Raw genomic sequence first — 15,534 nt, 5'->3', positions numbered from 1 at the left:
AAAACCCTCTACATCGTTTAACAATTTTACTGCGTCATCATATTGTTTTTTATCAAACAGACACCTTCCAAGCCAGTGTTTAGTTTTTATCACGTTGGGATGACTCTCTCCTAAAACTATTGTTTGCATTTTGTTTACATCTTTCCACGCCTTTTCTGCATCGTTGCATAGATTTCTTTCGTATAAACATCTTGCAATCCAGAATTTTGTCATTATTGTACTTTGATGATTTTCGCCAAAAACCTCTTTTCGCTTATTTTCTAAATCTTTCAAAATTTGTTCTGAGTTATTAAACTGTTTTTCTTTAAATAAACACCTTGCAATCCAGTATTTAGTCATAATTGTGTCCTTATGTTTCTCTCCCAAATGCACTACCTGCATCTTTTCTATCTCTCTGAACGAATTTTCTGCATTACTGTATTGCTCTTTTTTATAAACGCACTTAGCAATCCAGGACTTCGTTTGAACTGTATTATGGTGCAAGTCTCCTAAAACTTCTTTTTGCATTTTTTCTACTAATTTCCACAATTCTTCTGCTTCATCGAACTGATTTTTTTTATATAAACATCTTGCAATCCAAAACTTACAATTTGTAATATCAAAATCACTGTCTATTAAAGTTTCTTTTTGGTTGCATTCTATTTCCCTCAATATTTTTTGTGTGCTGTCATACTGCTTTTCTTTAAACAACCTTTTGGCAAACTGATACTTAGCGTTTAAAGAATTTTCCTGCCTTTCTTCCAAATTTTCTGAAATGGTACGATGAAAAGTTGTTGAATATTTGGTTGGGATAATCTCACTATTACGTTTACTAAGTTTCAATCTACTTTCAAGGAACTTTTTTTTACCAGAGAAACCTAAAAGAAACAGCTGAAATAATGAGTATAAACATGGCATTACAAATTACTTTTTATAAATACAGAAATTACTGATTGGTTAAAACACCAAACTCATTTTACATTGGTATTCAAATTAAGAATGCTCTTTTTTTTAAGTTCTCCGTTGTTAATAAAACAGATTTAGTTATTTTGAAAGTTACCAAAAATATATTAGTTTTCAATATACTTGAAAATGGAGAGCCTCAAAGAAATATTTTTTGAGTAAACAATTTACATTTACTGTTTACCAAAAAAAAAGGTTTAACGATAACAAATAACTCTTAAATTTTAATTTAAGAGTTATTTGTTATAGTTAAACCTCACTTTATAGTGCTAGATAAAATTCACGGAGAATCATGTATTTGGTCGCATTTTTTCTTCTTCAGAATTGGAGATATAAGTTTAAAAGTACTGGCTTCATAGCAATTGCATGGTGAAAGAAAAAGCTTTTAAAACAGCATTATACATGCAATCAGCTGCATGCTGCTTTCTCAAGACTGAACTTTCCTAAAGCCTCCGGATGTTTTTCCAACAATTAAATGCAGGAACGAATAGTATTTAACATTCTTTACTGCAATTTTATTGCAGAGTGATCTGCAGAGATTATAGAAGAGCTATTTAGCACAATTAAAACTGACAAATATCTTTAGAGAAAGTTTATAGATTGTAATTCAGGAATTGAAATCCTATTTGATCAGCTACCGTCCGCGTCAAGATTAGCTTTTGTTATAAGGGACTTGTAATTAGTCGTATACTCTTATGATGGTTTATTATTGTAAAACACCTTATATATGCAGGAGTTTTATGGATATCTTTTGCAGATATAAACTGTTTACCTATTTGGCAAAGTTGTTAGATATGAGGATGATGCTGGTGATTGTTGTTGAATTGCCGTAAGCAGCGTCTTTGAAATTTCGAACTGTTAAAGTAAAGACTTGAGGTTGTTAAAAGTAAGTGCCGGTTTAAATCAAAATAATGCAACTGAAGTAAATATCACCACTGCAACCAACTCCTAAAACTTTGTTTAAACTAAGCCAAATGACTAGCTTTCAAAAATGGTAATAGTTCAAAGCAATGGGATGCCATTTGCTCCATAGAAGGCAGTGGAAACAAATTTCAGAAAGTTATTTTTATTGAAATATGGTTTAAAAAGTGAAGATTTTAAAATGGTTAACAATACTGCGGTTGAGAGGGAATTAGCTGTGCTCAGTCCATACTCTTCCCTTATTACGAATAAGAAAGAGTATAAATAGATGCAAACAGTTTAGCTTTAGGAGCTCCTATCTAAGTTGGAACGGGTTCAACAAGACTGATTATGGACAAGCTTACGTCTACAAAATATGGCAGGGTCGAACGTTTTATTACGTGATGTTAACCTCCATTTGTTTAATGAATCCGTTAAGGTCCTTCACTTGACTTTTGATGTTTTGACAGAGAAGTTAAAGCTGAAATCAAAAGCGTCAATTGATTTTTAATATGGCAAAGAGTGAACATTGGAAATTTACATTGAGTTTATACTTCAAAATTTTTAAGCAAACAAACCTGTAAATTGGAAAATTCAACTAAAAAACTAAGAAGCCAATACAATTATGGCAGAGAGAAGAGCTAATAAGTAAATTGCAAAATATTAAGACAAGGTGGAATGAGTTGTAATTGGTGGATGTAGAATGTAGGAGGTGGGTAAATTGTACTGAGGGGAAAAACTTTTTGTTGAGAGATAAAAGCGTCCTTTTCCATTGTCTTCTCAGTGTTTTTATATGTGTAATATTTTATAATTACACATATAAAATGTGTATGTTTTGAAATTTTTTAAAGTTACATAAATAAGTTAATTAATATAATTAACTTATTTATGTAACTTTAAAAAATTTCAAAACATAAAAGTTTACTGACTACTTATCTGAATCTCTTTCCAAACATCTTCTCTGCCTAACATCAATAAAGACTTTTTGATGACGGTCATAAAGTGGGAAGTGTTCTGCTTCACCAATTCATCTAGAAATTCTTCCATTTTTAGTTGATCCGTGTGAGTCTTCAGATCAATTGAGCTTATTGCAGTTGTACTTGCACCTGTGGTTTGAGCAAATTTTTTCCACTCTGAAGCGATGAAATTAACTAAAACATTTTTTTTTTCCGGATCCATTAAGGCTTCACCTAAATTGAATAAAATTGGCTGTACGTACCTTTTTTTTGTCAGTATCTTACCTTTATTACTTTTTTATGTATGTATGTACGTACGTACATACGTACGTACGTAGGTATGTATGTATGTATGTATGTATGTTTGTATGTATGTATGTATGTATGTATGTATGTATGTATGTATGTATGTATGTATGTATGTATGTATGTATGTATGTATGTATGTATGTATGTATGTATGTATGTATGTATGTATGTATGTATGTATGTATGTATGTATGTATGTATGTATGTATGTATGTATGTATGTATGTATGTATGTATGTATGTATGTATGTATGTATGTATGTAGGTATGTATGTATTTATGTATGTATGTATTTATGTATTTATGTATGTATGTATGTATGTATGTATGTATGTATGTATGTATGTATGTATGTATTTATGTATTTATGTATGTATGTTTGTGTGTATGTATGTATGTATGTAGGTATGTATGTATTTATGTATGTATGTATGAATATATGTATGTATGTGTGTATGTATGTATGTATGTATGTAGGTATGTATGTATTTATGTATGTATGTATGAATATATGTATGCTCAAAGATGGCTACGGGTTTTATTCTACTTTTATTTTTAACAATGCAACGCACAACTTTATATTTCTTAAATGGTATATAAGTAATAAATTCTGGACGATTGTGAATGTAGTGAAGACTAAAGTTTGTAAAATCTTTTGAAAGACCAAATCTAGTATATAATTGAAAAGACTGCAACTTCAAAAGCTATTCATCAATCAAAAGAAGAAAAATGTCCTTGAATCCTACTGTAACAGCAACAGCAACAACGTTAACTTCTGAATTAGAGGCTGAGACAGAATACCAGCAGTCCGAAAATTCTGAAGAACTCTTCATAAGTACAAGTAAAATGTCTGGTTGTCATCTGAAACATCAGCTATCACCACAGAATTAGAAAAATAACTATTGTTCTCTAGAACTGAAAACACAATATCTTTATCTAGTTAGTTGAGCTGCTGTCACTGCTTTAGAAGGAAAACGAAACTTTTTGACCCATCTTGAAATTCACTATGTAGTTTAATGCGAAACCACGTACGGCCATTGACAATAGCTATGCAACTAAATAGTTCCGTTATGATTTTGATGAAACTGTCTGTAATGTATACCAAAGCATGATAAGGTCATCTTTTGTGGACCATCGAACACTTCATTACATTACATTACTTGGTTGGTTATATTCAAAAACGGCTCACACCAAGTCTGGTTTGCCAATTACACATGAATTTAATTAATTCATGTGTAATTGACAAACCAGACTTTGCAGTGGTCTTTCAAGAAGTTCTTTTACTTTTCTTTCTTTTTACCGTTGTTGCAATTTGTTTGACATATCATTCAGTGATTAAATATTTTGAGGAGTTTTGTAACTGAAAGCACCCAGAAAAATCTCTTGCAAGGGTAATAGTAAATACCCATGAGATTTCATTCAAAGCAATATTGAAATCCGGGATTTGTGCCTGTGAGAGATATTTGTGTTTTAATATTCGTATATACTTATACTTCTTTTATATATATCTTATATATGAATATGTGTGTGAATTTGTCTTATTATATGAAAATTTCATATTAAAAAACGTAAGTAACTAACATTTAATTAATATGTAATATGTTTCAAAAAGTAAAATTAAAAAGTGTAAGTATGGAATATAGTATTTTACATTTGCTGTGAAAGGCGGGGAATGTCATCACTGTCATTACTAACACTGGCGGATACAGCTGCAATATTTTCTTCATTTCTCACTCTAAGTATGCGTATTGGTGGTTTATTGTCCAATTATGTAAACTGGGATCGAAATATAATCACAAGCTTCCGAATAGCTACCTCAGTAGGCCGACCAAACTGCCCATAAATCGGATGAAGTGCGCGATGCACTCTCTTAACCGAAGATGAGTTTTGATAGTAAAATTCAATAAGTTGCAAGCGTTGTTCGTTCGTAAGCCGTTTAATGGTTAAATTATAGACCAAACTGAACAAGTTTAACAATGACACAAAACACGATGCACGCGTTATCTGTCTAATCCAGTTTTGCCAAAAAAATACCAGCAAAAAAATCACCCTATAAGATGGAAACAAACAAATACCGAGCTTTGCTTACATTCTCTGTTTTAAGAAATTTTTTGTTCACAGAGTTTCATAGTAAAAGGATAAAACTATTTCAGGTGACCTGTTCCTTCTTTTCCAACATTTCACAGAAGCACTAAAGCGCAAACAGCAGTTTAAAACTGAATTAACCAACAAAGCTGTTGAAATATTATCTCCTCTTCCATTGGCGTTTACCGAAAGTGCTTGTAGATATTTGGTGAAGAAAGCTTTAGACAAATTATCACCTAGTAAAAAAAAGTTTGTAGTGATACCAAGTTCTACAACATCAACAAACGTTTCATCGATCAATTCATCGAGATATGACGATTAAAAATCCATTTAAAAGATTAAGAAGATGGTGGAAAAAGATGAAAGAGAAAAAACGAATAAATAGAATAAAACCTGTTCATTACGAATATTGGTTTATTAAAGAATAAATATTTACAATGTATTTTAAAATCGTATTTTTTGCAATCGTTTAAATGCTGTCGAATTTGTGATAGAATTAAATTTATTTTCAATCTGTTCTGATACACCCCATAGATATGCACAACATCTCAATCGATCGACAAAATCGGTAATGTTTACAGCTGTTTGAAGAAAAACAGCGATAGCGCTTTCGATTTCTCTCTCGCCGATGTTTGTGTTTCGATCGTTGTTTGTATCGTCTAAAAGTTTAGTTATTTCCTTGAGCGGTATTAGATTTTCTTTGTCGAGCGAAAGGAGAAACAAATAATGATGCTTGCATTTCCATATGTCTTCCCATTCGTTGACAATGTAAGGATTAAATCGAGCATAGCAGTGGTTGCATTTTTTATTACAGTTCATCTAAATACAATAATTAAAACCGTTTAAATACGAATAAAAACAAATATATATATTGGTATAAGCTAAAAAAAAGGAATTAATAATAAAAAATGGAGAATAATAGCGAGAAAAAAAGTTGTATTAAGTAAATAATGGATATAATAAAACAAAATAAAATATCAAGTTTGATTTTGATAATTATTATTGTATTTTTTGCTTTATATTTTGGAAAAGAAAAAGCGCAACAGCTTCAATTAGCTATCGATTGGATTGCTACAGTCTCACCTAATTTTACCAATAACAATAATCGTGTAAAACCTACATTATTTACAACAAAAAAAACAGTGTTTTATCGACGTTGTTGTTTTAACAATGAAACGAGCTTAATAAATGCGAATTGAATTGTGATAAATTGATCATCGGATCATCAGCATCTTTGTTTTGGTGAATTTCTCGATGTTTGCGTAGACAACTGAAGCATAAAGAGATATGACAGGTCTTGCATTTTGCAGAGTATATAGAAGTTTTATCCATATATATTTCACAAACAAAACAAATTGTAAAACCGCTTTTTTGGTGAGCGTAATATTCGTGCAATCTTTTTTTCATTTTTTTCCATTTTTTTAAATAGATCAAGGCTATTTTGTTGCTTTTCTGTAATGATTCATTTAAATTGTTTTCATTTTTTCGCGATTCGATGTAGTGACGAATCTTTCTGCTTAATTTGTAAAACGTATCAAGTGCGATTTTTGATTTTTGTTCGACATTCGTTTTATAATCTTCATCTTCGTTTTCGTCCGTTACAAGTCTAATTTTACATTCGACGTTTGACATTAGATCAAGAATTTTTTCTTCTTTTGTATTTTGCATTGTTATGTATGTACTAAAGAAAAGAGAATATATATATATTTGTAAAATAAAAGTTATTTTTTCATAACAACGTTAAAAATAATTTTTTCGAAATATTCTTTCCAATATATTTTCCAAAATTCGTTGCAACAACATTTGCAACAGCACAACGATTGATGTTCTTCGTTTTTATCGATTTCGATTTTTAGTTGACCAAGCAACATAAATTTTTCAAAGGCGTCGTTTATTTCCTTGCTCAACGTTTTTTGTTCCATTGTAATTATATTTTAATCTAAAAAAATTACAGATTACAAAAATGACAGATAAATTAAATAAACATTAAATCTTTTTGATCTATTGTGGTAAATATGTGATTCCAATAAACGCGTTCATGTTTTGATATTTCATCTTCCATGGAATAGCCTTTCATTCGCATCCACCTTCGTACAGTTTCGTGTGATTTTTCGTATGACTTTTCTCGATCGTAATCGTAATCGATCGTGTCCAAATTGTAGTGACTAATGTTCAATTCTCTTCCCATTTTTTTCCAATCAATTCCAATGCGTAACGATACAAAATTAACAAATTCTCGATATTTCATTTTTTTTTTTAATAACTAAAAATTAAAAATAAAAAAAACAATATATATTTTTATATAATTAATTTTACACCCTCTTTCAACAAAGAGTCGCACATTTCTTTTCGTTTCTTTTCATCGCTCTTCATTATTTCGGGCAAACGTTTTATAATATCGTTATCAATATCGACAGTGTTTCCTTCATCGTCATTTTGAATAATGTAAATATCTCCTCTGATCGATCTAAGAAGCGGATATTCTTTCACGTGAGCATTTCTCGGATAAGGAAAAGGTTTGATTCCGTATAAAGCGGTATGATGAGGAGATAAAACGAGATATTCTTCCATCTTTGGTATTTTTCTCACGTTGGTTAACCTCGGTTTTCGCAACTCACTTTTTGATAAATGAAGAATGCGTACCATTATTATTATGATGCTAAAAAAAACAAACAAACAAAACAATATAAAATCAAGATAAAAATTTACACAAACAAGGATTGTCGTCAATAATCATCGATTTTCCTTCTTCGTTTTTGAATTATTGTACGAGCGTGATTTTTACAATAAGATAAAGACGTTTTATCTACAACATAAACGTCGTATTTAGCAAACAATTCGTCGAGGAACGTTTTCTTTTTAATGTAAAAATCTGCAAAACATTCGTGATTTTCTAACCAATCGTTTAATTTATCGTTTGCGAGTTGTAAAAGCGTTTCTTTTTTTTCATTTTTCCATTGTTTTTCGACTTGACAACACGCGAGAGAAGAAGAAGAAGAAGAAGAAGAAATTTTATTTATGAAAAACGTAGATGCTAAAAAAAACGTTTTTTTAACATGAAGCGGCGGTTGCGGTAAAAGTTACATAATTCGAAAATGCTATCGTTATTTAAAATCGATCGGAACGGAATGTCGTATGACGGCGAGCACTGGAATAGCTGCTAGCTTGTTTGAAGACGGAACGACGTTGCATTCGTTAGGCGGGATAGGAATCGGTGGCGGAAACGGAGGGTTTAAAAAACAAATGAACGAAATCGCAAAAGAAACGTGGAAGAAATTGCAAGTGTTGTTCATCGACGAAATAAGCATGCTAGACGGAAGTTATTTCGATCGTTTAAATTGTTCGGTGAAAGCGGCGAGAGGAAACGATAAACCGTTTGGAGGAGTGCAATTGATCGTGAGCGGAGATTTTTTTCAAATATCGCCGGTAAGCGGAAATTATTGTTTTGAAAGCGAAACTTGGAAAGAAGCGAATTTTGTAAAAGTGGAATTGAAAACGTCGAGACGACAAAAAGACGAAACGTTTGCAAAAGCGCTTAGCGAAATTCGCGTTGGAACGGTGTCGAGTAAAACCCTGTGGTTTTTCAATTCGCGTTACGAAGAGGAATTGCCTTTGAACGTGCCTCGACTCTATTTTAAAAACGCCGAATGCAACGTTCACAATTGATACATGTTGAGTTTGATCAAAAACGAAAAAACTCACGTGTTTACGAGCATCGATTACAACGCTCGAGGTTATTCTTTTCAGTTGCCTCAAAAATTGGAAGTAAAAGTAGGAGCGATGGTGATGTTGGTTAAAAATTTGAACGAACGGTTGCACAACGGTTCGTTTGGAACGATAACTAAAATAGACGAACGTTGCGTGTACGTTAGATTCAACAACGAAAATCAAACGAGTGCAATCGAAAAAATCGAAGAAAGACATTACGAAGGTGAAACGGTGGTTTCTAGTCGAACAAACTATCCGCTTATTTTAGCTTATGCGATGACCGTTCACAAAGCTCAAGGTTGTACGTTTGACAAATTGGTGGTGTTTTCCTCGTTTCAATTTGCACCGGGACAATTGTATACAGCTTTGTCCCGCGTTAGAGATATAAAAGGATTGTATTTAGGAAACGTGATCAGTTATCCGCAACAAAATCGTAAAGTGATGGATTTTTATAAAAACTGTTGATTTTTTTTTTTAAAAAAAAAATATTGTAAAAAAAACTTTTTTTTTTAGAGAAATAAAACAATAATGAAATTCAAAAGAAAAGAGTTTAAAAACGAGGACGTGTTAAACAGATTGGTGTACGAATCGAAACGCGTTTTTGTAGACGATGAAATAGTCAACGAAGCTGTTATCGACGAAGCCTCTGAAACGATCGATTCGATCGAAAAAAAAATAAACGACATGATTAAAAGACTTTACGAAAAGACTTTTTTGGAACCGAATCGTTTGTCATGCTTTAACAAAACGTATTACGTCGAATACAACATTACGATGGCTTATTGTTTAGGCGTGGAATACGACGTGGACGACGAATATTATCGAATTCGTTTGCAAGAATATCAAAGTCCCGTGTATTCTGTAAACGCGTTATCGTACGCCATTTCGATGAAAAATCATCAAAAAAAAACGTTGGAAAAAAGCGCCGTATCGATGGGAATGAAAAAGAGCGGTTGGAGCGTGTTGTGCTTGCTTCGTTTTGAAGCGGTGTCTTATGTTCGACAGCAACAACAAGAAAAACAAATGAAAGTGATGAAAGAACTGACGACGATCGGCGGTTTAAAAAGAATACATCCGATGAGCGAAGAAGAACTGAAAATCAAAAGGATAAAAAAGAACGAAACACTACGAAACAAAAGACGAAAAGACAAAGAAACGATGAGCGAAGAAGAACTGAAAATCCAAAGGGAAAAAAAGAACGAAAGACAGCGAAACAAAAGACGAAAAGACAAAGAAACGACGACCGAAGAAGAGCTGAAAACGAAAAAAGAAAAAGTCAACGAAAGTCAACGAAACAAAAGACGAAAAGACAAAGAAACCTCGACCAAAGAAGAGCTGAAAATCAAAAGGGAAAAACGAAACGAAAAAATACGACAAAAGAGATTCGAAAAAAACCTCGTTCTTGAAGCGGAACAAAATCGATGGGAAATTGCCGGACCGTGGCAACGCGGTGATGTCAATTCCAACGGTGCTACTTCTTCTTCTTCTTCTTCTGCTGCTGCTGATGGTGCTGCTGTAAAGTCTCGTCGATTTTACAACAAGAACAACAACAACAACAACAAAAACGGCGAATTTGACGCGTGGAAAAAAGAACAAACTTTTTTGGATTATTCGTCGTTGTTCGGAGAAGGATTGTGTTTTTACGCCGCGATATTCGTTTCGTTAACGTTGAGCAAGCTGAACGTGGATTCGTTAGAAAAGTGGAAAGAGTTTTTAAAATCGCGTTACGAGGACGATATCGACGAAGACGGTAACATCGCGATCGGAGGCGGTGCTGACATTGAAGAAGAAAGCGAATTTTACGAACTGTTGGAAGAAGGACTGAGCGAAAAAGAAATCGAAATTCAAAGAGCGGCGTTGGCAAAGCTCAAAAAACCGTTCGTGACTTTGGAAACGTTACGCGAAACGTGTCAGGATTTTGCGTACGACGACTATTTCCTCGATCGCAACGTGCAAGTGTGGACGTATCGCGAAAAAAACAACAACGCGATTTATTACATGAAAAGTTTCAAGAGGAAAGCCGTCAGAAAAACGAAAGCGTTTATCAAGTGCTTGTTCGAAAGTCGAAAGTGTCTTTCCGAAGAACGAGACAAACACAAAAAGTTTTCGACGCGAGAAGAACGAGAGGCGGCTAACGTTCGTTTGCAAAACAGAAACACGTTGAAGATATTTTTGAGAGAAGAAGAAGGAGGAGAAGAAGGAGGAGAAGGAGGAGAAGGAGAAAACGGTTTGCAAATGCAAAGATTGCACGCTTGTTCCATGTTGACGCTGCGACACTGTTTTTATTACGAAATGTCGACCGCTCGTTTGCAAAAAATGCAGCAGTGCGAAAAGTGTTCGTTGTTTTTCACTCATTTGAACAACCATTCGCCTTTGTGCGAAGGATTTTACAGCAAGACTCAGTTTGCTTTTTCCAAACACGGCTATTACGGAGAAAACGAATCTTTTCTGGGCAGCTCGAGAGTGACTCCTCCGTTTTTCATGACGTTCGACACGGAAACGGAACTGGTGAAGAGCTCGCGCGAAAAAACGACTCCTACCACGAGAGAGTTGGGTTCTCAAAAGTATTTTTGTCACACATTTTCGCTGTTTTGCACCCATCCTCCTTTGGCTCGATCGTTGTTTGGCGAACGTTGCACGGCGGTAACTTGGTATTACGAAAACACCGAAGAGAGCATGTCTCGTTGCCCGTTGAGCAAACTGCCTGCGGAGATGAACCATCCTTGGTTGAGACTCGAACGACGAGCCGCGTTCGAAGAGTGTCTTTACGAAAAAGGAGGCGACTTTTCCGATTTGAGATGTTTCGACATGGTGACGATCGCCAAGAGCGTGCAACGATACATGATCGAGGTGTTGAAACCGCTTCATACCGAGCTGAGATTGAGCGCCGAAGAACGACGATCGCTGTGGAACGACGAAAAGCTAAACAAACGTTGCACCGTGTGCAGACAAGAACTGGATTTGTACGTTCGTCGAAAGAAATCGCCTCTGTTTCCCGCTCCCATTCCCGCTGCTGATGAAGGTGCTGCTGCCTTGGGATCGGAGGCGGGGGCGGCAGGGGCGGCGGGCGGCGGCGGAATGGGGCAGGCAGGCCCCACCTCCGGGTCGCGAAGCGACCCGGAGGCGGATTCCTCGATCGATATTTTTAACAGCGCTGTCACCAACATTATCAAAAGAGAAAACGTCAAACGATGGTTGTTTAAAGGCGTGACTCGCATGGACATGACAAACGATCTGCTGATAAACACTCAAAAATGGTTGGTGGGCAAAGATTACGAATCGACGAAAGAGTTTTTGTTCGAACCGGCACGATTGTATCGTTGTTTGTGCGTGTTGGAAGAGTGTTTCGAAGAAAAAGCCGACGCTACGGACAGAGAGGTGTTTGATCTCGAACTGTTCAGCGAGCCCGAACCCGAAAAAACGTGGAACCTTTTGATACCGTTTTACGAACGGATGACCAACGAACGTTTGATGTCAGATGGTGGCGAACTTGAAGGTGAGCGAGGCGAAGACTTTCAAATTTTGAAGACGATTTACGAAAGCTTGAAAAAAAGAAGACATCCTTGGATCGAAATGGTAAAAGCGTACGGCGACTCGCGACCCGAATACGACGTTTTTTTCAACGTGATGCTGAGCAAAGCATATCAACTGTGCGGCGACGGTAGAAAACCGGGAACGAGAGAAATATTGTACGGCGGTAACGAAGCGTTGAGCAAAGCGTACGTCGCACAACACGACAAGCTGATGAGATTGTTCGAAGATCACGTCGTGGTGGATCACTGTCATTGGACGGGGAAAACGATCGGTTTGGCTCACAACAGCTGCAACATGAGTTACGGCGCTCGAATCGAACTGGATCCCGTTATAAACGTGTACGCTCACAATTCGTGGTTTGACCATCAAGTGTTGAACTTGAACTGTTCGTTTGGCAATTGTTTTAGCTTTTTTAAAATGCCTCGCGGTGACGAAGAAGACGATGAAACAAACGAGAACAGCGACGGCAAAAAAGAAGAAGAAAAAGAAGAAGAAAAATACAAAGAGACGTGTCGACACGTTTCGTTGGAAGACAAACTGTTTGCGATCGCCAAGAGCTCTTCGAAAATCGCGCTTTATTCGTTTGACAACACGGTGCGAGTGTTGGACAGTTTGAAAATATTGAATCAATCTTTGGATTCTGCCACTTCCATGCTCGGAGAAACGTTGCAAGCCGAAGTGCGAGAAAACATGATGGCGTTTTTGAAAGAAGAAAACGATTATCCGATCGCCAAACTGCCTTTGTATCGACAATGCGTAAAAATGTACGACGAAAACGGACAATACGCTCGAGCGCAGTTGCAACCTTTGATATTTCAAGCGGGCGAAATGGATTATTCGTGCACGACGTTGGAACAAATAAAAGCAAAATACGGCGATTTTTCTCAAAACGGATTCGGCAAAACGTGTTTGGTGTATGCCAACGTGGAGATGAAAGAAGAATACCAAGACGCGATGGGAGGTTATTCGCCCATGATCGAAAAACGCGAAACCGTTCCCGAAGAATTGAGTCCTTACGAAATCGAAAGAACGAGAAAAAAGTTAAGAAACGGAACGTACACGCTGCCTTTGAACAAGACGCCCAAGTTGGTTTTTCGTTTGTCGGCGCACGACACGGTGGAATATTTTCCGTGCTTGTTGGACTTGATAGAACGTTGGGGTTGCCGATTGAACAAAATTTATTACATGGTGCCGTGTTGGACTTTTCCGTTGGCGAGAGACATGGTGAAAAACAACATTGCTCGCAGACAAGAAGCTATTTTGCGAGGAGACAAGATTACGGCCGAAAATTGCAAGCTTTGCACCAACGGGCATTACGGTTGGCTTTGTCAAGACGCCGCTAAACACAACGCTAGCACGCACGTGAACCATCAGGAAAAAACGTTGCAACGAACGATAGCTCGCACGCGAAGAGTGATCGAAATGCTGTGCGACGATAGTGAAGGATTTGCGACGAAAGATGCGATGGAAATGATCGACCCGCGATTTTTGTATTTGTTCGTAGACGACGGTGACAATTTGATTCGCGAACCTGTCGAAAAATACAAATTGAATACTTTTGCTCATCGCGTGCGTTTAGACGGAACGTACGTTACTCCCGATTATACTTACGACGATTATTACAAAGAATATTTGAGGGAATGCCTCGTTCGCGACAGCAAATCGATCGTTTGTTTGGCTCCGTCTTATCGCCATCGTCATCGCGGTAGCAATGAAGAAGAAGAAAAACTTGTGTTGGAATGGGTGTTTGGAGAAGAGGACAACAACAATTTGAACGAATGCGTTTTTTTGGTCGTTCGCGAAAAGAGAAAACAAAAAATGAAGTCTTTGAGATTGACAGCCGCTACCGTTTTGTCGTTAGCCAAAAATCAAATCAATCGTTTTCGTTGGAGTTTTCAACAAGCGTTGCCCGAATGCGACGTTCAATTGTTATTGGCCGATACGGATTCGTACGGCGTGGCTGTTAACCATTATTCGTACGATAACGATGCAGAACGATTTAGAGATTATATAGACAGACGTCTTTACGAAAATCCCGATGCTAGACGATGGTTAGACTATAGTAATTTGGACAAGAACGATTATCGTTACGACGTCAGTCATGCCAAAGAAGCCGATTATTTTCAAGAAGAAGTACCTTCGCCGTGGTACATACAAGAAGCTGTAGCTTTAGCTCCCAAGTGTTATTCTTTTAAAAAAATCAATTTTAAAACTCGCAACAAAAGCGAAAAAATTACGGCCAAAGGCATGAACAAAACGGCGCTTTGTTTCGAAGATTACGTTTGTAAAATCGATGACAGCGGTGATGGCGACGGTGCAGAAAAAAGAGTGTTGCAAAATCGCATGCAAAGCAACGTAAACGGAATTCGCATTATAGAAAACACGCTCGACTTTGCTAAAAACATCAACAGCAAACTTTACATTTTTAACGACGGCGTGATGGGAGAAATACGCGATCATTATCGTTTAAAACCCGTTCGAGATTTGAACAAGAGTTGCAAAGGCGATTTACAAAAAATGTGTAGCGACGAACACATTGCAACTTTAAAAAACATATAAAAGCGTGCGACGACGACGAAACGATTCTTTTTCAAAAACGACAGCAACGAAAGAAAGAAAGAAAAGAAAGAAAAAGAAGACTAATAATCAAACGAGCAAACGATTTGCTCAAACGAATAAAACGAGTCGAAGATGACGATGACGACGATGATGAACAATAGTTTGAAACAAGATTTCGATAACGATAATTGGTTGACGGAAATTGTGCAAGAAAAAGAAAAAACAAACATTTTTGAACAAACGTACGACGAATTATGGTTTGAAGAATTAAACGCTTATTTATCGTTAAAAGAGGAAGAACAACAACAACAGCGTTCGATCGAACAATGCAACGAAACGGAGTTTGTAAAAATCGACAAAAAAAAATTAAAAAGACAAAACACGAGAATCAAACTCAAATTGAGAGCCATGTATCATATACCGAACATGAAACAACGTAAAGATTTCGATCGAAACGAAATTGAAATTTTGTTGTTGCACATGATAAAACATTACAATCCTGTTCAGTTTAGCAAATGCGAATTGATGAGCGAAGAAGAAA

General features: G+C 36.0%; 1 protein-coding gene across 1 annotated transcript; it reads left to right on the top strand.

Annotated features, from left to right (window-relative positions):
- Positions 1-8,327: 8,327 nt before the first annotated feature.
- On the top strand, positions 8,328-8,858 carry LOC149889270 (ATP-dependent DNA helicase PIF1-like). Its single transcript, XM_090084115.1, has one exon. The coding sequence runs from the start codon at positions 8,328-8,330 to the stop codon at positions 8,856-8,858; it is 531 nt and encodes a 176-aa protein (XP_089940241.1).
- The last annotated feature ends 6,676 nt before the right edge of the window (positions 8,859-15,534 follow it).

The sequence above is a fragment of the Hydra viridissima genome, unplaced genomic scaffold (assembly GCF_058129835.1).
Source record: "Hydra viridissima isolate aposymbiotic clone 2 unplaced genomic scaffold, HvirCarnegie_v1 scaffold_4, whole genome shotgun sequence".
NCBI lineage: Eukaryota > Metazoa > Cnidaria > Hydrozoa > Anthoathecata > Hydridae > Hydra > Hydra viridissima.
The sequence above is the reverse complement of the archived record's forward strand: the minus strand, read 5'-3'. Positions and strand labels throughout refer to the sequence as shown.